This window comes from Lepidochelys kempii, chromosome 26, assembly GCF_965140285.1.
Source record: "Lepidochelys kempii isolate rLepKem1 chromosome 26, rLepKem1.hap1, whole genome shotgun sequence".
In the NCBI taxonomy this organism is placed as follows: domain Eukaryota; kingdom Metazoa; phylum Chordata; order Testudines; family Cheloniidae; genus Lepidochelys; species Lepidochelys kempii.
Window position 1 is genome coordinate 10,848,197 of NC_136405.1, and position 26,722 is coordinate 10,874,918.

Consider the following 26,722-nt stretch of genomic DNA (forward strand, 5'->3'; position numbering starts at 1 on the left):
AAATCCAGCATGTGTCTGGGATTTTTTTCACCCTAAGGTTACAGATTGAAAAGAGGGCTGGCTCAGTGGAAGGCAATTGGCAGAAGCTCACCAAAGTCGGGAGCAGAAAGGAATGGTCTCAAGTGAGGCTCAGTTGGTTTTACAGGCTGTAAATATTCTTTGAGCCAGAGAAGTGTTAATTAAAGGTTAGAGAGTAGATTGCATGAGTTTAAGTGCTGGTGGAAGGTTCCTTATTGCATGAGGGTCTCTGTGCAGAGAATAGATTTGCATGGGCTACAGCAAGAAAGTTTCCCATACACACACTGCCCTGGAAATGTACCCAGTGGTGAGCTGGAGCTGGTTTGCTCGAATCGGTTGTTAAATTTTGAAGCTGGTTTAGAACGGGTTGTTAAAGGGGTGGGCAAACTCTGACCCGCGGGCCACATGTGCCCCGCAGGACCGTCCTGTCCGGCCCGTCTGAGCTGTCAGCTGGGGAGGCTCCCCTGAGAATCCGTTTTTAATTTTTACTCACCCGGTGGTGCTCCGGGTCTTCGGCGGCACTTCGGAGGCAGGTCCTTCAGTTCCGCCGAAGACCCGGAGCGAGTGAAGGACCTGCCGCTGAAATGCCACAGAAGCCCCAGAGCGAGTGAAGGAACCGGTTTTTCAGCTTCTGGCAGCTCATCACTGAATGTACCCCTCAGTTAAACAGTTGGTTAGTGTCCATATACCCATTGCACCTTGTCTTCTCTACCGAGACTGCCAACAAGGACATTGTGAACCATTGCACTGATTACTGTTTACATTTGTAAGCTCGTAAGCTCAGGAAATCTCTATTATTATATGTGGATATAGCATATAGCACAATGGGGCCTTTAGACTGTACTGTATTAAGAGAGAGTTCCTGACGTTAAAGAGCTTACAATCTATTCTAAATCAATGAAATGGAGGGTCAGAGAGGTGAAGTGACTTTCCCAAGGACCCACAGCTGGTCTGTGGCAGAGCCAGGCACAGAATTCAAGTCTTTTGTCTCCCATCTAATGCCCTGGCTACCTGATTACTCTACCATCAACGATTTTTCCATGTATATTGTGAACTGAGACAGGTCCGAGCCACAAAGCCCAAAGTTTGGGCCCGTCTCTCCCTGCAGAGGAATACAGCCCATTTTTCTGCAGCCTGCAAAGAGGAGCAGCATCGTTTCAAATGCATCCGGTACAGACAAACTGACTTGCAGATGAAAGGGGGTTTTGTTTTGTTTCCCAATGCAGTTTTCCAGGAAGGAGTCAGATGGCTGAAGTTATGCAAACCAAATGGATCTTCTTTTGTTTGGGGGGGGTTAAAGTTACTCATTTCTGTGGTGAAACAAAATCATTCTCCAAACAAAACAATCCCTCCCCATAGCTAAACCTGCCAGTTATGAGCTAGAGTAGGCCCTAGAGACTAGAAGATGGATAAACTTTCTAGAGGAGAGTAGATTTAATTTCGGGAGAAGAAATGGGAGTGGAGAGGAGAGAAACAAAATGCTTGTGAAATAGTCTCAGCAAAAGGCCTTGCAAAACGAAAGCAGCTTTAAATGCTGGAGAGCGCATGTTCTTTGCCTTTTACCCTGGTGTTTTAGAAGAAGAAAGTGGCCCATCTGGCTGACATGAGACCTCGTTCCGCTGTCACATGCATTGATGTGATTCATTAACTTCACTAGAGTTACTCCTGATTTACACTGGTATAAGTGAGAACAGAATCAGGCTCCTCAGGGTGTTTATAGTCCCAGGGCCTGATTCTCCTCTGTCTTGCCCCTTGTGGATCCCGGTTACTCCTGTGTGAGGTGGATGTGAAAGGTCACTATTGTGATCTGGTAGCATTGCTCACTCACTGCAATGATGAGAATGGCTGCATGAGATGCACAGCAGTGGAGAATCAGACCTATGGATTGTATACCACCTGCCGTCCAACTCTGATCTCCACTTGGCTTACACATGGCTTAAAGGATCTGTAGCCGGTGTTGAGGAATCCTCTCATGCTGCAAAGCCAGCCTCTATGCCAACCTCCTTCCATTCCACCCCCACATTCCCCCAAAGCAAGAAGGTTGTCAGTGTATTTCCCTATACCCTGGCAATCCCCTTGGGGCTATGGGCAGAGCAAGAGTGGCACCAATTAGCACCCGGTGGGCACGGGATCAGAGGAGAGTAACGGTGGCTTAAAACCAACTCTCATTTGCTGAGCCGTGTGCACAAAATCCAGATGCCAAGATCTGACCCACCACTGAAAATAATGGAGCTCATCGAAATTTTTCTTTCACAACTTATTTTTGACAAAAATGGAAAATTGTTGGAAATGACCAATTTTGGCAATATTTCTGAGGTTTTTGTCAAAAAAACCTGAAAACCTCTAAAACTTGTTGTTGTTGCACAAAGCCTCCCAACCCCTCCCCCCCCCCCCCCGCTTTTTTAATGAAAATATGAAAACTTTTTAAAAAAATTTCATGAAAACTAACCTTTTTCCCCATTATTGTTGAAATTTTCCATGGGAATAAAAAGAAACATTTCCCAGCCGGCTTTGGAAAATCCTCTTTCAAGATGCTGCCATAGCAGGAAAACACATGAGGGTGTCATATGTACTGGGTGGGTACCCATGAAACAATACTGCAAAATAATATGCATTTATCTTCAATAAGAAAAGCTGCCATCGAAATGTCAGGGAGAGAATTCTCTTCTGCTGCTATTTGCTTCCAGCCCCTGGAAGGTTTTATGTTGCTATGAGCAGGGCCATAAAAACCCTGTGATCAGTATCTGCCTCACCGTCTCAGAACTTCATGGGGTTGCAGCAAAATATGCTGTACTGTCTCATTTCCCAGTGAGCCCTGCTGAGCTTACCGCTGAGGAGAGGGCCATGGTTTCACAGAGGCCTCTGCTGTTGCTGTGGTTGGCCTGCACCGGGGGAAACAGCTGCAGAGTGACCCAGGAAAGTTTAAACGAGGTCAGAAGCTGCTGAAGAAAATCTTTCCTGGAAGTTCGCAGCACTCTGTTCAGCTTCAAAGTTTACCTCTTTCGGATGCTGGCACTTCAGTTCTTTGGGGCAAGGATCATCTTTTGGTTCTATGTTTTGTACATCACCTAGCATGATGGACGAAAAGAGCAGGGGTCCTAGTCCATGACTAGGGCTCCTAGGAGCTCTGGTCATAAAGCTAACAAATATTGATAGTTAATACAGAATTCCAACTTGCCCAAGATTCCCTAAAAACAGAGGGCCAGATTTTCAAAAGAGCTCAACTCCTACTTAGGATCCTACCTATTTTTTTTTTAGGGGTGTTCCACACCTACCAGGTGCTGTTGCTTTTAGTGAGAGGTGGTGTGGCCTAGAGGATAAAACACTAGACTGGGACTCAGGAGCCCTGGATTCAGTTCCCAGCCCTGCTGTGTGACCTTGGATAAGTCTCTGGCCCGCTCTGTGCCTCAGTTTTCCCATATGTAAGGTGGGGATAATGATACTGACCTCCTTTGTAGTACACTTTGAGATCTACTGATGAAAAGTGCTAGGTATTATTAATAGGAGTTGTTGGATGCTGACCACTTCTTAAAATCTGATCAAGAGAGGCCCTCAGATTGGAATGCATCCGATGAAGTGGGCTGTAGCTCATGAAAGCTTATGCTCAAATAAATGTTAGTCTCTAAGGTGCCACAAGTCCTCCTTTTCTTTTTTCTCAGATTACAGAATCTCACTGTTTTGCTTTCCCTTCATTAGATAATACAACAAGATGGCAGAACATCCATCTCCAGTACAAACTGCACTTAATGGAATGGAAACAGCACCTAAATCATTCTGTTCATGGGCATCCTAGTTCATTTACACGAGCTCTTTGACGTACAACCAGTTTGTTGTAAATTTTGAATGACAAATTGCCATGATTAAGAAACAACCAGCTATACAGAGAGAGAGATGTCCAGATTCTCTCTTGCTGAGATCCACCCCTTCCCTTGCTCATCATGTCCCCTCTATGCCAGGATGGGGGAGTTGGCATAGGAACTGTCTTTGTCAATTTATATGAATTGAGAGCTCCCCTGCACTGGGGGATTCTCAGCTAGCCATTTAGGGCCAGATTCCATCAGGCAGGGCAAAGTGGCCAGAACAGGGGGGAGAGAATCTAGCCCATATTGTCCAGTTCTGGGCTGTGAAGACAATTTTTGTGTTCTAGCAATGAGAGTAGCATTCAGTCATGTAGGGTTCAGGCTATAGATCATGTCAGGTTGAGTGAAATTTCCCATGAAATGGAAATTTCCTTTTCCAGCCACTTCTAGTTATAAGCAACCTATTGTGATGTTGGGACTCAATATAGCATTAATGAACCCTTTATAAACTATGTAAAAGGATACCTTTAGTACACAGCACTTCTGTTTTGCTTTCTATTTGAGGATCTCAAAGCACTTTACTAACCTGAATGAAGCCCCCAATAAAGATAAAGATTATTATCATTATAAGGCTAGGAAAACTGAGGCACAGATCATTTATATAATTTGCCAACAGTCAGACAGGTCCCAAACGAGCAAAATGTTCAAGCAGGTGGGTAACTTTATATATCTGAGTTCCACTGACCACTTCTTAGTTCCTCAGTGGAACTATTCATGTGTTTAAAGTTATTCATCTGCATGGCTGCTTTGCTAAGATAAGGGCCACAGTTACTTATTGGTAGAATCAGGAACAGAAGACAGATCTTCCTACTTCCAGTCCAAGGCTTTAACAGTAATACTAGAGATATTACAGTGATGAGCATGTTATGAATGCCTAGACAGATGCCTCCACACACTGACTGTTTTTTCTCTTGAGCCAGGAAATCAGTTCAGGTGAAATAGATTACCTGAATCTCATTCGAGCCTTAATCCTTTCTGAGGGTTGAAAAGTTGAAAAATTTAGACTGCCATTTCCAAAGGGTCCTAAGGGAGTTAGGAGTGTCCATGGGAGTTGGATGCCTAATTCCCATAAGGCTCCTTGAAAATCGCAATCTAAATTCCCTTACAACCTCTACCCATCCTGAGTTCGTCAGGGATTGGAAGCAGAACCAGCACAGTAATTCAAGAAAAGCTACTCCTGCAGTATTTCTGGTCCAGCTAAAACCAAGGAAGCACCTGGAATCTCAAGATTTTGAGCCTACTTTTGGTGAGATTTTCTAAGCCAAAATGGTTGGCATAATCACCTCTGAACATTTTGAGGTTTGCACATCTCTTAATTATGGGGCAGTTCAGAAGCCTACAATCCTTGATGGGCTGCAACCTCTACAGCTAGAGAATAATGAATTTTTCAGTAAATCCTAAAGTAAAGAAAATTTTTTTGAACAAAATGTTTTGTTTGATCCAAAATGAAACGTTTCATTTCAAGTTTGAGCATTTTTAACACATTTGCATTCTTTTTTAATGCAATTGAAGGGAACTTCAAAAGAAAAAGTCATTTCAAAACAGAAAAATTGAAATATTTTGTTTTGAAAATGTCTACTATACTGAATTTATTTGGTTTGTTTTTCAAAATGAACAGTTCAGCAAAACCGACACAAATTGGTGAAATGTTTGTTTCAGCAAATCTGCATTTTTTTGCTGAAAATTTCTCCCGGTTCTAGTAACTGCATCATGCAATAGCAGAGAGAGCACTATATAAAGCGCACCTAGGCATGCATGAATGGGGCTCCTCTTAATTAACTGAGCCTCACAACACCCCAGAGGCAGGTAAGTATTATTATCCCTATTACACAGGTCGGTAAACTGAAGCACAGAAAAGAAAAAATGGATTTGCTTAAGGTCATCACACCAAGTCAGCAGGGAGCCAGTCATAGAATCCAGGCATCTTCAGTACAGTCTGACTGCTAGATTTCCACCCCTACTCCCAAGTGTTTATATATAGGTTTGGCAGAATTTGATTTTTTAAAAATAATTTTGAGAGACATCTATTTTTAATCTTCCTCTTATTTGTATCTATTTAAATTTTTACAGTTGTGCAAAACTATGGACTTTAAGCAATTTTTTTTTCTATTTTTATCAACTTAAATTTTCATAGTTGTGGAAAATGAATGGGGCTGTCACCTGGGGGAGGATCAAGCAATAATTATGTAACGACAATTTGATGCTGATATTCAAAAATTAAGCTTGATAACCATTAAAACACAAATTCTCAACATCGTATGTCAAAATAAATATCTTTAAATTAAACTCTAAGAAGTTCTCAAGCACCATATTTCTTACTTTGTTTAACTCTACATTTCAGCTATTATCAGTGGAAATATTTTCTCATCAGTTTGTATGTGTACAGTGAAACAGACATTTACTGATATTTACAGATAAAAATCTAATCCTTCAAAGCCTATTTATATGCCATGAGAGAGAATTAAGAGGTTGTAAACTTTAAGGTAATCCTAACTTTTAAATGGTTTCAGAGTAGCAGCCATGTTAGTCTGTATTCACAAAAAGTAAAGGAGGACTTGTGGCACCTTAGAGACTAACAAATTCATTTGAGCATAAGCTTTCGTGAGCTACAGCTCACTTCATCAGATGCGTGCAGTGGAAAATACAGTGGGGAGATTTATATACACAGAGAACATGAAACAATGGGTGTTACCATACACACTGTAACAAGAGTGATCAGGTAAGGTGAGCTAACTTTTAAATGGTGCATTACCAAACTCCTCACACATCAGTCCACTTTCTCTCTTTCTTTCTCCAGATGAGAAACCTTTCGTAGTAGAAGATACCTATTTGCTCTGCCCAGCACCTGTATTACGAGAAGTTGGCATGTAAGTTCTTAGAGATACCCACCAGCATTTGAAATTGACTGATCCCATTTATTGCCTGAGGAAGAATAATTGATTTACCTGATTTTAACTATCATACATCCCTGTATTCACTATTAAACTGGGCCACAGTTACTTCCTAGCCCACAAATTCCATGCAGGAAAGCTGAACCAAAGTCTGTTGGTCATATATGGACATGGCAGGACTGACTAGATCTTGTTTTAATTGTAAAACAGTAGCCTTAGAAGCTCTCTCTGAAATGATCTCAATAGTGTAAAGCTAGAAAGTGGGGTATTGAGCCTTCACTGCTCCTGTGACTCAAGATATGATCCAACAAAGGGATTTTGTGATCTTCAGCAGTTGGGAGAGAGTTAAAAAAGGGAAGAACTGGTCATAAAACAGAAGGGGCCCATCCTGCTGCCCTTTCTCACTTAGGGCCTGTTCCAGAGCCATTCAAGTCAACTGATTTGAATGATTTGATTCAGTTACCGTTGACTCTTCTCACACGTATGTGAAGATGGATGGCATGATTAGGCTCAAAGCATGGGAGACAATGCTGAATGAGTTTGGCTCTTACTGCCCATACTGCACAGCGGTAGAAATTCTGCAGTGCATCATCATTCCTCAGTTTTAAGAGACAACTTTATTACTGTAGCCGCTCAGTCACTGCATCCACTCAGTTCTTCCGCACGATGTTATACTAAATGTTATACTACCGGGAAGCATCGCAGCTGGAGCTGCGAGAAATCAGTCATCATCGGCAGACTCTGTGAATCTGGCCTGTTAATAGGTTTAAAAAAATGTGTGTTGCTTTTTGTGTCCCATTGCCTCTTCCCACCGCCTCTCCTATAGTAATGTCACCATAATGATAAGGCAGGCAGGTGCATTCCTAGCTTTCCACTGTATCCAAAGATTTTGTACTGCTGTCCACCACCAAGGTATCTGATCTGCTTTCACATGCATTGGATTGGCAATAGCAAGGTCCCTAGCAGAGTTCATGGAGTCACGCCTTCCTCTTCCTTCTGGGTTATAGGAATTCTGCTTGAGGAAGGCATTTCTGTTTTTCACTTTGCGTGGGAAGCAAGCAGAGGGGGGTTGATGATGTAAATGTCATTCTGGTTACGGTGGAAATGCGGTATGGTAGAAAGAGAGAGGTTTTTGCAACTTTCCCTAAAGACAGGCAGATTCTAGATTAGTCTAATCTCCTCTGGAAATTCATTCCACAGCAGGAACCCTTCACTAGAGAATGTTTTGTCCCCAGCTCTCATGTAACTTGTTTTGGGCTTTGCGATCTGTACTCTGCAGTGCTTGACATATTCATGACTTCCTCTTGTCGATGAACTGAGCTCTATTCTCATGAGAGGGTCAGTGTTTTTCTATTCCCAATTGGAATAGAAAGTACAGAGCTCGAGGAAGATGGTGTAATTTTTAATCCAGTGTCAGTTAGTAGAGGGAAAACAGTTCTTTATATGGGAGTGGAGAATACCCTATTGTTATGCTGGAGAGGGAGTTTGTATGTATGTTCTGACCCTAATAAACAGAACAGATGGTTGTTAACCCGAAGATACAGACACTTGATGACGAGTGAGATTAAGGAGAACAAGACTTGTCAGTAGCAGATAGGATCCTAGCAAACCTGGAAGCAGATAGTAGAGGTACCAGATAATACAGCCAATTAAGGAAAACATAGAGTAGCTCTGAAGCTGCTCTAAATTGTGCTAAGGCTAGGTTGGGCCTAGGACTAAGGGAATGAAGAGGTGGTATTTTGCTCCCTTCTTTTCTCAGCGGTGTCACTTTTTTCTCCATATAATACATTGCACAGGTGGCTGAGTGCATTACAATATGGCAGCATGGGGCAGTGAGGATGGGAATTAGCCTATGTTTGAAACCTCAGGTACTGGCCAGAGCCTGATATCAGGATCCCCGATTCAAGCCGGGGCACGTGTCTGATGCAGCGTGGCAGATGGCTGTCCTGTTGTTGTTTTTTTGCAGGGAGGCAGCTCTTCAGGTCAGCATGAATGACGGCCTCAGTTTCATCTCAAGCTCCGTCATCATCTCCAGCACGCACTGTGTAAGTTTCAACATATGCGCATAAAAGGATTCTGTAGCAAAAGGGTTCTAAACCACAGATAAGCTGTGCTGGTACTTGAGGCTTGGGTGAGTGGCATGCTAAGGAGCCACCTCTCTGCCTTAGTGGTGAGCTCTTACGCATGGCCCTCCTGCACTGCCATTCCCCATGTGGTGTGCACCTTAACATGGGTTTGAAGCAAGCAGCTCATGCTCTGTCTGAGCATGTATGGGAGATGGTGAAGTGGTTTTGTGATATAGCAGAGGTGTCAGGATCTGGTTCGCCACTGCTTTGCTCCTTGCATGGTGAGTGCATATTGCACCAGTGGATCAGACATGTCCACTCACACCAGTGATATCTGTTTACACCCACTTTGCACAGATGCAAATGATGGCACAAGTTGCAAGGCAGTGGCAATCGGACCCTTTGTCTATGAATCGATATGCTCCTCCCCAAAAGTTTGGGGAGCTCTGCAGAAGTGCAGACTGCACTGACCCCATGTCCTTCTTTGCTAGCAATGCCTGAGTCACTGGTTCTCATCAGCCTCTTGCAGCGGCCGGAGCAAAGGAAAGCAACTTCTTACAGTTAATAAGACTGTTGTCTTGATGGGGATTTTACTTCTGCTAAAGTGTGACCATGAGGAAGGGAGGCCTCATGTTAGTAAGGATAAAGGAGATTTGGGAGGAATTTACTTTGTGCTCATGAAAACAGAAAATATTGGGAATCTTATGAGAATGTGGGATTCTGACTGAATAGGATGTGTACAATTGGGACCCATGTACATAGCATGTGAGATTCATAAATTTGGTCAAGGCTTTTGGCTGACCTGTATGGGATTAAGCTAGTAAAAGGGGGGTTCTGTTATATACTGTTGCTTTGAAATAAGCTGTTTTATTAAGGTAAGGTCACAATTATAGGGCACAATCCTACAAGGTGTTGAGTGCCTCCAGCATGGTTCTAAACACCTGAGGTTACCATTGAAACCTGTGGGAGTTGAGACCCTCAGCACCTAGCAAAAGATATTCAGAATCTTTTGGGATCTAGCCCTAGATCTCCAAGCATCACTCATTGACACCCGTACTGATGCCATTTAAAACTTCATTCTTCATGCAGTTATGTGTTTCTGTCTGGCTTTCTCTACAAGGGTGAACTTCATCCCTGTTCAGAGAGAATAGCATAAAGCCTATGCCCTACTTATCATAGAATATCAAGGTTGGAAGGGACCTCAGGAGGTCATCTAGTCCAACCCCTGCTCAAAGCAGGACCAATCCCCAATTTTTGCCCCAGATCCCCAAATGACCCCCTCAAGGACCGATCCCACAACCCTGGGTTTAGCAGGCCAATGCTCAAACCACTGAGCTATGCCTCCCCCGCCATGCCTTGTGCTGGTTTTCTGCACTGTCATAAATTTCATACAAAGGACCAATTCCTGCAGTCAGTATTCAGGCAAAACTTCCCTGGGAGTCTTGGCTGAGAAAGGACTGCAGGATTTGACTTGAAGACTTTTATGGCAGGACTCTTTCCCTGCCCCCTTCAAATCCGCCAAACAAAACTGCATCGTGTTTCTATGTGGAGCTAGTGAAAGGCCAAGTTATATAATATCCACATACCAAGACTATTCAGTTGTGGTCCATGAACACTGATGCACAGGCTAAGGGGGAAAATATCTCCTGTACCATTTCATCTGTCGCAACAACGACAAGATTGTCTGGAGACACCCGCATTGTCTACATGATTAAATGTCAGTTTTCAGAGCTGAGATGAAGGCTTATTTCTCTGCAGTTGACAAGGGCATCTTTATGCCTTGAGAGGGGGCTTTTTTTCAGCTGGATTTGATATTTCAGTTCAAGTTCTCTTTGCTGCCATGGTGAAAGTAAGTGTGTGTGTGTGTGTGTGTGTGTGTGTGTGTGTGTGTGTGTGTGTGTGTGTGTGTGTGTGTGTGTGTGTGTGTGTGTGTGAGAGAGAGAGAGAGAGAGAGAGAGAGAGAGAATAAATTATGAGCAATTTTTCTGCTTTGCCTTTTGAAGCAAGATACGGTTATGATCAACACAGACAGCAAAATGCAGCTGTTTGATATTTGCAACGTGCCATTGGGGCAGATACTCAGTTGGTGTAAATTGTCTTAGCTCCAACAGCACTGTGACAATTTACACCAAAGGAAGATTGCCCCTATTGACTTCAGTGGAGCAGCTCACATATGAACTCTGAGAGCAGAACTTGGCTCACAGTTATTTCATTCATTTCCAAGCGGGGATGGACACTTCTTCTCACTTGCAACAATTAGGATAAAAGCAATGAGCTGTTGCTTTAGCTGAATGATGCTTCATGCAAGAAGCATGAGAACATTTAAAACACAGGATTTATAGGATACAACATTCTAATTTTTTAAAAAAATCTTCCTTTGAATTTCTGGTTTTCCACATGTTCTATATTGGGAGGCTACTCAGCCAAGACATTCAGAGTAAGGTAAAAATCAGCAGATTCGGTATGTCTAGATATCAAGAGGAAAACATAAATTATTTAAATCTGCTTGTTCATTCTATAAATGTGTGTATAGCAGTATAGATTTCAGAGACTCATAGATGGAGTATGGGTCATATGGCACTGCACAAGTGTATAGTACAGTATATTTTTGTATCTCTGCCTGTTCTAAGTGACCCAAATTTGATCCTAAGTATGGAGTTTTCATCACTTAACTGGGACACAGTTGGATAGAACTCATTGTAGGGACCTTTTCACTGATAACGCCCACAAAACAATTAGGGGAAGTATTTCCAAGCAATAGGCTGCGTAATGGTGATCATTTCATCTACACCAGGTGCACAGAAAATGTTTCCTTCAGTTTGAAAGCTTTTGCTGGTTCTGGCAGTAACCTGGGGACAGCCACCTTTTCAAAAATACCAGCTAATCTTCAGCACCCCTGAGTCTGAGAATCCAACCTGTGAAACCCGAAGCCTGTTTTCCAGAAATGCTGAGGAACCTGAGTGCCAATTCCGATCAATTCCAGCACCCCTGAAAATTTAGTTTGCATGGGGTGTGTCAAGCATGGCGTTCAAACTCAGTGACCTGCTTTGGAAATGTGGTTGTAAACGTCTCTTAAATTGTTTGGAAAGTTTCTCTTGGAGAAGAGAGGGGTTTATTTATTGTCTGTGTTTAAATAGCACCCTGCAACAGGGTTCATGACCCGCCCCTCTTCCTGGGGCCTGCTTGCTGCCCCCAATAAGGCTCAGAGAGGTTGTGCAACACCCCTGTCTTTATTTACTTAAGGTTATCCCACCAGTGTTAATCTAAGAAAAGCTTTACAGGATTAGTCTCCTCCTTTATAGGCAGAGTCAGCCTTCAGCTAGGAGGCCTCCAATTCCCTTCCTGACTGATTTCTCCCTGGCTGCCCCCCTGCCTTCTGCCTCCCTCCCAGCCTTTATAACTCTTGGCTGGTCAGGCCAGCGGGTATTGCCAATCCTCAAGCCGGCATCAGGCCTTTTCCATCAGCCCCAATCTGTTTCCCCTGATTGGAGCTGACGGGGCAGGGGCTAATTAGGTGCTTTTGCATCGGCACCATGCTACACACCCACTGTAAAGAAAGCTAAAACAAGGTCTCCAATCTTGCAAATGCTTACATACATGCATAACTTCAGGCAATTGATGAATACTTGCACTGGCTTCAAGCTTGAAAGATACGCACATGTGTGTTTGCAGAATCAGGGCCAAAGCCAGTAAATTTGGAAAGCTGCAGCAGGAGGTGACAGCACAGTGCAGAGAGAGCTTCTCTCCTCACTTTGCAAAGAAACTTTGAAGGGGAGGGAGGGGAATAGGTCGTTTGTAAATCTTTCCTCCATGGCACGTCAGTGAAGCTCTTTGCAGACGGCATGCAAAAACGGCCCTAGATCTGGAACGATGTCCTGAACGTACCACAAATTCCCCCTGTCTGTGCATCTCCCACCCGGATCGCATATAACGACAGCTCACTGTTTGGCACTTGTGCAAACGCCTTAACTCTCAGAACCATTGCTCACGAGAAGCTGCGGTTTGTTGGGAGAATGAGTCAGCAAACAGAGATTTCATTGAGAAAGTGGTGCCCATACGAGTGTTTCCATATTTCTTGAGGTTTGGGGACTGGCCTCCAGAAGATGAAAGTGGGTGGCACCATGCTATGTGAAACTTCTAAGGAGCCAGAATGTGTGTATGCTTCTTTAAAATATATGTGTTTGCCCAAGTCTTGAGAATCAGCAAATGGAGCATGGTGCAGCTGTCTCATTTCCCAGTCCAGCGTGACTTGTGAACTGCGAAGTTTGAAATTCTATCAGTAGCTCAAGAAATCATAGTAACACTCCTTCTGGCTGGAGACAGGTTCTAGCCGGAAGTTCAGATCCAGATTTCAAGCAGTCTGAAGGTCAGGAGTGTTTGGATGCAGGGAGCTTTGTTCTGTTCTGAAGGCTGGGACCATTTGTAAACATGGAGTTGGGTTCAGCATTTCCTCCACCCACCTGAGTACCATAGTTGAGGCCATATAGATGTAGGCCCCACATTAATTACTGAAAATTAAACATCCAGTCAGTCACACGAGAAGCATTATCTAGGGTTTCACAGATGTCTACACTGCAGCTGGGAGTGAGTTGTGGGTAGAGAGACTTGCGTTCGTTTAGCTTGACCTAATGGGCTAAAAATAGCCATGTGGACGTTGCGGCTCTGGTAGACGCTTGGGCTAGCCGCCGAATCCAGGCCCACCCAGCCCCATGGGTTTGAATTCAGGTGGCTAGCCCGAAACTCTTCTGGAGCCCCAGTGTCCACCCTGCTATTTTTAGTGCACTAGCTCCCGGGATGCAAGTATGTGGGAGGCGCTCTGCCAGGTGCAGTGTCGGCATATCCCCAGAAAACAATTAGCATTAGCTCTCTTTATAGCAAGCATTTGTCCAAAGGACTGGCCAACATCCAACTCCCATTAAAGTCAATGGAAAGATTCACTGTTGGATCAGGCCCACAGGGACGAGAGGGGAAGAGCTTATGAAGAAAGATTGGAATAATGTATTATAACATGGCAAAATGACCTCTGAGCAAGGAGACACGACTGCAAGTCTGTAAAGAGCGTAGACATCAGAGAGGGGAGTGAATGTCTGAGGCTGTCGCCTGCAGGTATAACTTTCAAAGGGAATATTTATATTCAGAAATCTTCCTATCAGTGAGATTCTTAGCTATGGAGTAGTCTCCCAAAGGAGATAGTTAGGACATTTTAAATGTAGATGGCAGAAAACCCTGGAGAATAGCATGTTAAGGAACAAACCTGAAAATAAAGGGACTGAATACTGTAATGGGCTTTATTACCTCTTCCTTACACGATTCTACAACATAGCAACAAATTCTTACAACACATTCTCATGGCTTGGAGACCTTCAAGATAGACTCTGTCATTTCCCCCATAACTCTTGTATGAAACATCCTTCTTCCAAGACTATCTAAAGTCCATCAATGGAGGGAAAGGCATCTTTATAAAACTCAGAACTATCTAATCATTTTGAGAAATCAGACATTTTGATTTTAAAAAAGGAATATTTCTTCTGCTGACATTTCTTTTCCATTGTTTGACCAGCAATCTCTCTCTCTCTCAGGGGAGATTTTCAAAGACATCAAGGGAAATTATGGGTCCAACTCCATGGGAGTTCTCCTCAATAAGTTACAAAGGTCTCAAAGGAACATGCTTTGGTTTAAATCTACAATTGGCATTTGGATCATTCCCTAATTATTTTTCAACAAGACGTTCTCTTTCTCTCTCCTGTGGAGTTCTGTGCTGTTTGAACAAAATTGCCTTGCACATCTCACTCTATTTGAACAGTATCCAGTCCTATAATGCCAATTTAAACTCTCTCCCCATTGAGCAATGTCAGTCAGACAGAACCCACTAATCTGGGATTTTCAAAGGGGGCTATGGGAGTTAGGCACCCAAGTCCCATTGACTTTGAATAGGGAGGGGGTGCCTAAGTCCCATAGACTCTTTGGAAAATGCCAATTGATGGGCCTGATCCTGAGTTATGCTAATGTCCCTTTGTACCATTTTAAGACCCTCTATGCTGCCACAGTGGTATAAAGAGACATTATCAGGTCAGAGTTGCCTGGTGCTTCTAGAGCCCAACATTAAATGTGCTACTGTAACTTCTTATGAGACTCATTCATCAAAGACACATTTCTTTTCTTGGAATATACACCGCTAAAACTTTTGTCGAAACTCTCCATCCAGAGCATTAGCTCTGAATCTTTCAAGGAATCCAACCCACGACACCCAAGGATTAACTGGTCTTAACATTTCATCGATAATGCTACAACCCTTCTCAAAGAAGAGAAATGAATAGCTCCTAAGGGGAGAACTCACACTCACATAAACCTGCACTCACAGCAACCAATTACCTAAAATATACAAGGCATCATAAAATCTCCCTGACTCCTAAATCATTGATGCATTGATTAATGCGGTCATCAGATCACTAACTGAGTCTGTCGGCGCCATCACTCCTGCCTGACAAGGCTTTTATAACACCCCATTGCCTGAAATGCCAGGTTCTCAGCTGGACAAAACTGGTGCAGTTTCACTGATGTCAGTGGAGCTAAGCTAATTTAACAGTTTAGGGTCTGCCTCCTGTGTCCAGCATCTAAAGACTCCTAAAGAATAGAGACAGACAAATCTATCAATCCCTGCGCTCTATCAGTCTATCTGTCTGTCTGTCCCCCAGCCCTGAAAACTCTCTAGATATATAACATTTTATCAAACAATGAGAATACTAGATCCAGGCTAAAGTTTTCAAAAGCATTTAATGTCTAGGAGCCTAAGTCCCATTTTCAGCAGGGATTTGGAGCCAGATTTTCAAAGGTATTTTAACACCTAAAGATGCAGATAGATTCCTAACTGCCACTGATTCCAATGGGAGTTAGGAGTCTGACTTGCTTAGGCATTTTTTAAAATCTTACTCTGCGCCTTTCCCCATTTTTAGGCCCTGAAAATCTGGCTCTTAGCCACTTAGGGTTCAGATTCTCAAATGTATTGAGGCACCTTATTCCTTATTTAGCAGGAGTTGATTTAAATGGGAGTTAGGCACCTAAATGACCAGATCACTTTGGAAGCGGCTCCTGAAGCTATGTCTATGGGTGTGACTCCCCTGCTAGTGTACATATAGAATATCAGGGTTGGAAGGGACCTCAGGAGGTCATCTAGTCCAACCCCCTGCTCAAAGCAGGACCAATCCCCAATTTTTGCCCCAGATCCCTAAATGGCCCCCTCAAGGATTGAACTGACAACCCTGAGTTTAGCAGGCCCATGCTCAAACCACTGAGCTCTTCCTCCCCCATACTCACGCTAGCTCTTCTCAAGCTAGCACAAGCATACATGTCCGGGCAGCCACAGTGGCACGAGCAGTGACATGCAGGCACGGCTGAGCCAGGCTGACTACATACCTACCGCTTTCAGGTGGGTTTGTACCTGGCATGGCTCCACTGTGCCTCCCCTACGGCTACTCGTGGCCACACTGCTGTTTACACTCGTGACAACTGCATGAGAGCGAGTGTGAGCCCGTGTGCACGAGCAGGGGGATCACACCCCTAACTCACAGTGTGGACGTAGCCCTCGGGAAATATATGTGAGTGTACATGTAACATGTATGGAACATTTCACTAGACTGCGGTGCCATTCGCTAGCTCTAATATTCTCACTATTTGATAAAAACATTTGTTTTGAAAAGCCACGATGTTTCAGCTGATGGCTTTAATCAAACACATGAACACCTCATTCCAAATTACTATTATTTAATATTTGTACTGCAGTAGAACCCACTGCAAATCCCAAATCAGGATGAGGAGTCCTCATTGTGCTAGGGGCTGTACAAAAGAAAAAGTCCTTCCCCCAAAAGAGCCTGTGAATTAAAGGCGAGATTGTGAATCCCTTACTCCCAACAATCAACGGCTACTCACACCAGTAGTTCCACTAAAGTAACTTGTAGGATTAAGTATCAGGGAGTAGCCGTGTTAGTCTGTATCCACAAAAAACAATAAGGAGTCCGGTGGCACCTTAAAGGCTAACAGATTTATTTGGGCATTAGCTTTCGTGGGTAAAAACCCACTACCCACAAAAGCTTATGCCCAAATAAATCTGTTAGTCTTAAAGATGCCACCTGACTCCTTGTTGTTTTTGTAGGATTAAATAACTGCTCATCACTGTTTGTGTTCAGGGTTGACAATCTGACCCTAATGAAAGACTAGGCTCACTGAGTGGCTTTAACAGACAAACAGAGGGAAGAGGAAGGTAACTGCAATGAAACACATGAATTAACAACCTGTACAATTTGCAGAAATTGTGTTTCTAAATGTCAATAAACAACAAATATCAGCTGTATCGGTAAAACCTGTGAGCCCCTTGCTTAGCTATTATAACTGCATAGGTTTAGGTTAATTTGACTTGCTTTTGTTTGCATTGATTCTATTCGTTCACTCTTCAAGGGGAAAAAATGTAACCAGTGCTTCCTTTTGGATTTTATCTGATCCTGTAAAGAAAACAGAAACCCTAACAAACTTAGCCTTCAAACACTTAATACAAAAAAAAAACCCCTCTTTTTATTTCTTTTTTTAATATACTCAGACTCCGTTTTTGCAAAAGTGGAAAATTTTGACATTCCGGGGAAGGAGATGTTGATGTTGAAGTGATGTTGAAAAATCCAGGCCAAACCAGTTTCCAGCAAGGTGCTGGCAGCACAGGCAAACCTCGGCAGCCCTCTAGGCAGCATATTCAGCATAACTGCCCAGGAGCTCACTGAGACGCAGGGAGTTCTGTTTATTTGATTTGTTACATCATGTTAAAAAAATCATAGTTTTGTAGATTTTTAAATCCAGAATGGACCATTTGATCATCCAGTCCAATCTCCTGTATAATATAGAATATAGCATTTCACCCAGCTACTCCTCTATGGATCCCAGTCACCTGTGTTTGACTAAAGCATCTCTTCAAGAAAGGCATCCAGTCCTGATCTGAAGACATCAAAAGATGGAGACTCCACCACTTCCCTTGGTCAGTTGTTCCAATGGATAATTATTGGTTTCAGAGTAGCAGCCGTGTTAATCTGTATTCACAAAAAGAAAAGGAATACTAGTGGCACCTTAGAGACTAACCAATTTATCTGAGCATAAGCTTTCGTGAGCTACAGCTCACTTCATCGGATGCATCCGATGAAGTGAGCTGTAGCTCACGAAAGCTTATGCTCAGATAAATTGGTTAGTCTCTAAGGTGCCACTAGTATTCCTTTTCTTTTTGGATAATTATTGGCACTGTTACAAATTTGAGTCTTGTTTTGAATTTGTCTGGCTTCAACTTCCAGCCATTAGATCTTGTTATATCTCTCTCCTGTTAGGTTTGCACACCAAAGCGTTTATTGCCCACAGTGTGTCATTAGCATCCGATCTTGCTCCTGTTGAAGTCAATGGTAAAACTCTCATTGTGTTCCTTCGGAATGGGCACTTACAGCTGGATTTACCATTGCATATAGTCATTTGCACCAGTGCAAAAGGGGGTGTAAAATGCCACCATTCTGGTTTGCTAGAGCTTTGCACTTGTGCATGGCAATGGTAAATAAGGCTCTTCGTGAGGAAGTGTGGTCCAGTGAGGCAGGGCCCCCTGCCGGCCTGTAGGGAATAGATAGGCCCCTGCAGAAATCCCCAGGTTAGTGGGGAGAGGATGATTTGATGTGCTGTATGAATTTTATGTGGAAGAAACAAAGCTGAAGTCCTGAGTAAAAGGGACCTGAGCCGGACTCTGGGCATGGTGCCACACCCTCCTAGCACGGGGAGACAGGCTAGCAGTATGTGTGCTGTTTTATGGCTCCAAATGCAGTGAAATAGAGAACCAGATCCTTAGCTAGTGTAAATTGATGCAGCTCCGCAGACTCCTTCTGAGCATAAGCAGAACTTTATGTGAGCGCACAGAGTCTAACATAAGCCGTTCCTTGCACTTCTCCATCTGCAGTGTGAAATCTGCTGCAACGTTTCAGGGAGTAGAAAACGAGGGAAACATTCTGAAGACAAGGAGTAAGACGCATATGTGATGACTAGCTTGGTCCAATTCCAAGCCCTTTAGGAAGGCCCAAAATAGATCTCATTTCCAGCATTGAGGGATGGTGCTTGTCAAATACCTGTCAGTCCCAGATCAGTCACAGCTAGGTTGGTTTTGTTTTGTTTTTTTTTTATAATCATGACAAAGAGAGTTGTTATGTTATAGAGCTGAAACAACCTCCAAAGCTGCAGGCTGTGTGTGCAATCTCTGCACACGCATGTGCAAACAGGAATCTTGTCATAAGGACTGATGCCATTGATTCTGCCTCCCATAGTTCTCAAGAAATTGTACAAACTTACTCACTGATGTGTTGGAGAGGGGATAATGTTGCAAAGTTTGAGGGATACTCAGATCTGGGATGTAGGTCTAGGCCTGCCCCTGCCCACCCAGTAATAATCAGTACTTACCTAAGCCCCAGCTTTGAAACTGCTAGGTCGATGGAACAATTCTTCCGTCGACCTAGCTGCCACCTCTCGACGGGGTGGATTTACTGCAGCAACAGAAAAAACCCTTCCGTAGAGGTAGTAAGTGTCTTCACTACAGCACCACAGTTATGTCACTGTAGTGTTTGTAATGTAGACTTCTGTAAGTGACCGTGTGGACCCTGCTACTGTGCACTAAGCATTCCCTACCATATGGAACATTCAGTGCACCCTAGCAGGGTCCACATGGCCACAGAGCATATGGCAGGCTAGAGCACTGTAGATGGACAGCCCGATTTACCATTCACGATGTCTCTGTGTAGACAAGCCCTTAGTGACTTGCCCAAAGTCAGACAGACCTTGATTCAGGACTGCACTTAAGCATCTGGAGTACTGTGTCCAGTTTTGGGCCCCACACTACAAGAAGGATGTGGAAAAACTGGAAAGAGTACAGTGGAGGGCAGCAGAAATGATTAGGGGCTGGAGCACATGACTAATGAGGAGAGGCTGAGGGAACTGGGATTGTTTAGTCTGCGGAAGAGAAAAATGAGGGGGGGATTTGATAGCTGCTTTCAACTACCTGAAAGAGGGTTCCAAAGATGGTGGATCTAGACTGTTTTCAGTGGTACCAGATGACAGAACAAGGAGCAATGGTCTCAAGTTGCAGTGGGGGAGGTTTAGGTTGGACGTTAGGAAAAACTTTCTCACTATGAGGGTGATGAAGCACGGGAATGGGTTACCTAGGGAGGTGGTGGAATCTCCATCCTTAGAGGTTTTTAAGGTCAGGCTTGACAAAGCCCTGGCTGGGATGATTTAGTTGGGGATTGGTCCTGCTTTGAGCAGGGGATTGGCCTAGATGACCTCCTGAGGTCCCTTCCAACCCTGATATTCTATGATCCTATGTGCTTAAGTCCATCTTTATACATTAAAGCGAAGTCCCGTTGGCCACAATGGGACTTAAAATATGCTTAAAGTTTAAGCATTTTAAGCACTCTTCCTGAATAGAAATACTTTCCTGAATGAGGACCTAAGCCAGTGACAGAACCAAAAATGCAAGGACAAAATTTTCAAAAGTGGCTAAATCCCATTTTCAAAAGTGACTAAAATGGGAAAAAGGCTCCTAAGTCACTTAGGATATTTTACTCCCATGCTTTGCTTATAGTCCACTAGAACTCTCTGTCTCTCAGAAGAAATGATGATGATGATCTCTCCAGTTCTTAATATAGCATAGATAAGCATGGCTTACTGAGTAAAACATTTAAAAAATGCAAAAAAAAATGCATTTCCAAAGAGAAGCATTTGCAGTCAAGGGGCTGTCAGTGTTTCCATAATAAAGTATGTTTTTGGAAAAATGTAATAACCTAGAAACAAAACAAAAAGACGTGATCTGGACTGTACAAAGTCTACATTAAAAAAATAAAATTGGCTATTTCCAAGCCTGAGATGTGAAATAATCTGCAGGAGGTCAGTGGTTTAAGATTTTATTTTTCCTTCTTACATCTTAATCACAGAGTGCATTTTCAAAAGCAATTCTTTCAGACAGCAAAGTTAGTTACATACATGAAGCCTCTTTAAGTGTCTTGTGCTAGATATCAGGTAGTCCAGAATTTGTCTAGAGATGCACATATGCATTAGCAAAATAAACCAAGTTCCAAATGCACCATTGATGAGGATGTGGGAGTGAGGAAGAACCCAGCTTGACTTTCAGATCTCATGAGCAGGGATGACCCTTGGCTAAACAAATGTTTGGTTGTAATTTGATCATATCCTTCTGGAGTCAATAAGAGACATTTACTTAGAATTCCCCGGGTTGCTTTTGCAAAGTTGAATCTCTCTTTAGCACAGAGAGAAATCAGATGTAAGGAAAAACTGTAGGCCAAATTCTCTACTGTGGTAAAGCAGGAGCTGTATTTGATGTGGAATTTCGATACTTTCACTTCTGGACTGACACAAGAAGTGCAATGGTGCATAACAACAAAGCAAAGGGAAGGTTTTAGCCCCGTAGATGTTTTGGTTTAAGCTTTGAGTGAAGATTGATTTAGGTCTGTCTGTATTTTATGTGAACCATTGCTGTCACTCTGACCAGCACTCCTCATCTTACTCTGTCAGATTTGCTGGTACTGTAGGGGCCCAAGCTACAAAGCTGAGCTCTGAACTTCCACAAAGTTAGAGAGAGAGATTGTGCTCAGAGCTGATATATTATTTAAGTTTGGCCCTTAACAGAGTTAGGAGTGAGCTGTGAAATCTGGATCCAAACTTTCCCAAGGTTCAGAGCTCTTGGAATCTCTTTAGCGCTAATTCAGGATTACATAATTGGTAATAAGAAGTTAGAAGGGGAGTTACATAAGGAGAGATTTCCCTCTAAATCTCATTATTGTGATTTTAAAGTAAATACCCCACCCCCTCAATACTACTCACTGATTGTTTTTGTTGTGTCTAAATATCTTATTGCTATTCCGATATCTGAGGGCTGAAGTCTATAACAGGAAACCTGGCTGGGCCATGCCACACACCTGCGAGATCATTAAAGCTAAGAGCAGAATTCCATCTGCCAGCAATGCAATGGAAAATCAGCGTGTCCTGCAGAGGGGCCAGGAATATCATATCCAGTGCTTGCCAGGTTATAAAGTTAGCCTGACCTAATTAATTAGCCAACACCTACCCTTAGTTGGTTGGAGAGAGAGCACACTCTGGCCGACCGCAGGGTTGGGCCGAGCAGAGGGAAGTGAGGGCAGAATCTGGCTGGGGAAAATGAGATGTTTCAAGAAGGCCTGTACTCTGTTCCTATTCCCCCATCCTCCAGGTTTGCCCAGAGCAGGATCAAAGAGCTAAATGCAGCTGGCAAAGTCCAGAGACAGGGAAGGTCTAGGTCTGCTTGGTCCTGCCTCGGTGTAAGAGGATGGACTAGGTCTCAAGGTCCCTTCAAGGTCTATGTTTCTGTGATTCTGTGATATCATGTTTATCATGTTTCTGTGATAAAGCATGGCCAGCCACCAACCTCTCCCTGTAGCTTCAGGGAATAAAGAGGTTTTTGTTGCTGGTGAGGTCAGTCCATATATCCATCTCAGCTCCTCTATCAAATGCAATACAAACCCAAGGGCATTTTCATAGATCATCAAACCAGGAGGGTCTGCTGTGATCATCTAGTCTTACCTCTTGCAAACACAGGCCATACGACTTCCCTGAATTAATTCCTGTTTGAACTAGAGCAGAGCTTTTAGAAAAACGTCCCATCTTGATTAAAAAATTGCCAGTGATGGAGAATCCACCACAACCCTTGGCAAATTGTTCCAGTGATTAATTACCCTCACCGTTAAAAATGTACGCCTTATTTCCAGTCTGATGTTATTAAGTTATGGAATGCAGATGAAACCCTTTCATTCCCAATATGCTGTTATTGCAGTGCTCAGTCTTGCAATATTCAGGTACCCCTGTTCTAATATAGGAGAGAGTGCTGGGGGTGGAGGGAGATTCTGTCTTTTTAAATATTAAGCTTGTACCCAATTTTCTCAGACCAAACCCATATTTCTTGTTTTCCTTCCAAGGCTCTGCTAGCTGCAAGCCAAAGCTGAGGATGGCTGTGTTTTGGCTGGTGATGACAAGCATTAGAAAGTTGGCTTTTTTTCAGTAGCAAGGGGAAATTACTGCGTAAAGCAGGGGGGTTTGTGGACAAAGAGCCAAGTTCTGCCCCTCCTTACTGTCATGCAACCCCATTGCTGTGGTATGGGTTTAAGTGAAGGTGGCATTTGGCCCAGACTGCCTGGCCATTGGCAGCTACCCCGTCAGAAAAGGGAATGGCTGGCGTGAGTGCATTATTAAAGTCCCAGAGACAGTGGGCTGTTTGTACACTTAGTTGTGGGATCAGATGCCAAGATCTCCAGTATGACAAGGCTCGGCTGGCTGGGAATATTTGATTAATTTGTTTGTCTTGGAGGTTATTTAAAGTTGCCTTTTCTAAACTTTTACCTTTTAAAAAAGGAAGCACTATTTTTCTTTTATTTGAAAATGTCCTGTCCCCGTGTAGAGAGCAGGGGAAAGAATCCTCCCCATCTCCATGAATGATTCTAAACCTGTATTGCTCGTGCATTACCTGAAGCAAAAGGAAACACAGGAACAAAGATTGCCAACATGGGTGAACTTAGTGTTGGGGAAAGGTGCCAAATATACAGCCCTGAGACTTCAGTCCTCTGCATAGACAAAGAACAGGGCCAGAAGGAGAAAGAGTAAAGGGAAGGGATGGCCTTGTGGTTTGAGCACTAGACTGGGACTCAGGAGATCTGGGCTCGATCCCAGTTGTGCCACTGGTCCCTGTGTGACCTTGGACCTTCATCTCTCTAGGCCTCAGTTCTCCATCTGGAAAATGGGGATAATTATTATTTGTATTACCATAGTGCTAGGTACAGTACAAACACAGAAGAAAAAGATGTTTTCTGTTCTAAAGAGCTTCCAATCTATGTCCTTCCTTTCTCCAGTCCTTTGCCTGTCTTGTCTATTTAGGGTGTAAGTTCTTGGAGCAAGGACTGTTTCTCACCATATGTTTGCACAGCACTTGGTCAACGGGGCCTCCACCTCCGATAGGATCTGTAGGTACTTCTGTAGTACAAATAATATTTAATAATCAATATCCTCTGTACTGCCCCTGGCAATGTGTCTCAACCCATTCCTGGTGGGATCGGGGGGTAGGAATCATAGAAGGTTAGGGTTGGAAGGGACCTCAGGAGGTCATCTAGTCCAACCCCCTGCTTGAAGCAGGACCAATCCCCAATTTTTGCCCCAGATCCCTAAATGGCCCCCTCAAGGATTGAACTGACAACCCTGGGTTTAGCAGGCCAATGCTCAAACCACTGAGCTATCCCTCCCCTCAGGAAGGAACCTCCAGTTTTCTTCAGCATTTATTATGAATATATTATTATTTATTTGTACTGCAGTAGCACCGAGAAGCTTCAGGCTTGGACCACAACCCTTTCTGCCAGGCATTGTACAAACACAGAATAAAAAGACAGTCCCTTCCCCCAAAGAGCTCACAATCTAATAATTTGGGAGATAAGGCTAGTTTTCTTACATACTAGAATTGTTCTTGGTCTCAGCGGGCTGCTGCCAGCCTGTTTTCCAGTGTCCTAGAAAGGTACACGTCTTCCAGGGTGGGCCTTTTTGTTTTTAGGAGATTCCTTTGTTTCCTGCTACCAAGGCCTTTGTGCTGAGAGAAGTCAAAAAGTATCCCCTGACTCAATCAAGCCCTAAGTGCTTACAGTTTGGATTGAAGAGACAGCAGGACACAGCTAGGGATAATTTTTAAATATACAAATGGCTTGGAGTATTTTCATAGGCCAAGAAAAACTGTGATTTTCTATTCTTATGACTATTACCAACTCCCTCCCTGCTGCATTTAACACTGGGTTTATCCAGGGCCTTTTAATATGTCTGCCTGAGAAATATATTCTTCTATTTGAGATAGAAAATAAGGATCCATGTAGCCTCCAGACCCATAAGTCTGGAACTTGACAACTGGTATTTATGCTATAGATATCATACTGCTGCACATTCTCCCCCTTTAATCAGAGAGCCCAGAGGCTACATCTCATGACAGATGGTAATTAATAGTGCAGTTTTCAAAAGTGGCCTAATTCTGCTCCTATTGGAGTCAAGAGATGTTTGATTATTGACTTTAATGGGAGCAGAGTTCGGCATTGTTGAGCACTTTAAAAATCCTTCCTTGTGGCCCCAACGACGTAAGGTGAGCACCCTCAGCAAATTTCAGGATCAGGCCCTATGGGATCATTTCAGCTTCCTTTGGTATGGATCAAAGTTCATTGACAGTTGCATGCACTAAGTTGTACTGTCCTCTGCAACGTGACAGTGTCAATGGTACGAATATGGTTTAGTCCTTCTTTAAGTTCCAGCAGCTCAGAGGAACACGAATTCAGCAGGACATGCACTGCAGCTGTTTGCACTAAGGTCTTTTGCAGCTCTGTACGTGTCTCAGCTAAGGAGAAATGTAAAGCACTTTTTTGCAAGGGGACAGGATGGCTCAGAGAGTCAGTGAAGGAACTGTTGAAAGGTTCTCCTGTAGGTTGAGCATTCAGATCTGCCCAAGGTCAGTAACATAAGAACAGCCAGACTGGGTCAGACCAATGGTCCATCTAGTCCAGTACCCTGTCTTCTGACTGTGGCCAATGCCAGGTGCTTCAGAGCAGTGGCTTTCAACATTTCCAGATGACTGTACCCCTCTCAGAAGTCTGATTTGTCTTGCATAGCCCCAAGTTTCTCCTCACTTAAAAACTACTGGTACTTGATTATAAAACCAGACATAAAAATACAAAAGTGTCACGGCACACTATTACTGACAAATTGCTTCCTTTCTCATTTTTACCATATAATTATAAAATAAATCAATTGGAATATAAATATTGTACTTATATTTCAGTGTATAGTATATAGAGCAGTCTAAACAAGTCGTCTGTATGAAATTTGAGTTTGTACTGACTTCACTAATGCTTTTAAGGTAGCCTGTTGCAAAATTAGGCAAGTATCTAGATGAGTTGATGAGCTCCCTTGGAAGACCTCTGCGTACCGCCAGGGGTCTGTGTACTCCTGCTTGAGAACCACTGCTTCAGAGGGAGTGAACAGACTAGGGCAATTATTGACTGGTGGTGATCTGCCATTAGTTCTGTGGCCTGTGGGGTCAGTCCAGTTCACAGTGGACATCTTCCCACCTCACAGCAGGCAGTCTCAGCAGGGAGGTCCTGGATTGAATGAGCATGGAAAAATAAGCTACGCTTTCTCTTGGAAAGGGGATCCCGTCAGCTCACGAGTGAGGCACGTTGGCAAGAGGCAGCATGGAAGAAGCTTACGTTGCCTCCATACGTGCTGTGGCTGATCTCTTCAAAGCTGTCAATCCATCCCGCACCTATAAAAAACCCTACCCCCCGCTCGTTACACGGCTTGAGACTCTGGAGCTGCAAATGGCTCTTTGAGAGGAAAATCGTGGAGTGATCTAATGCCTAGCCAGGAAGCGAGCTCCTTCACAGCAGCTGGCAGTCCTGGGCAGTGTTTCTCATTCAGAAAACGCTGCAGTACCGGAATTGCTGAAGCAGCTGAGCCAAGCCAAGCCTTGCTGTGGAATGCAGAACCCCTGGGGACATGGGTGCCTGTGACTCCCTGCACCGGACCCCAGCTTGGGGAAGATGGAAGGCCTTATAGCTTACAGACCTGCCTTTAATGAGGCAGTCGCCACACCGCAGTGGAGGTGACAGGGGTGACCAGTAACAAATTGCCTGGAATATCTGGTGAGGAACAAGATGTGGTACAGACCAAGCACTTCAGAAAACATAAGAACTGCACTTAGATTCCAGTTCTCCCATGGGCGTATCTCCCATTAAAATTAGCGGGAAGGCAGAACTGGGCCTCTTAA

The 26,722-nt window shown here is 43.6% G+C and overlaps 1 protein-coding gene across 1 annotated transcript in view; it reads left to right on the plus strand.

Annotated features, from left to right (window-relative positions):
* Positions 1-26,722, plus strand: part of ANTXR1 (ANTXR cell adhesion molecule 1) — a 181,156-nt gene that overhangs the window by 57,102 nt on the left and 97,332 nt on the right. Inside the window, exons 11-12 of the mRNA XM_073325259.2 lie at positions 6,676-6,745; positions 8,736-8,814. Of these exons, the coding sequence (XP_073181360.1) occupies positions 6,676-6,745; positions 8,736-8,814 (149 nt within the window). The remainder of the gene's footprint in view (positions 1-6,675; positions 6,746-8,735; positions 8,815-26,722) is intronic.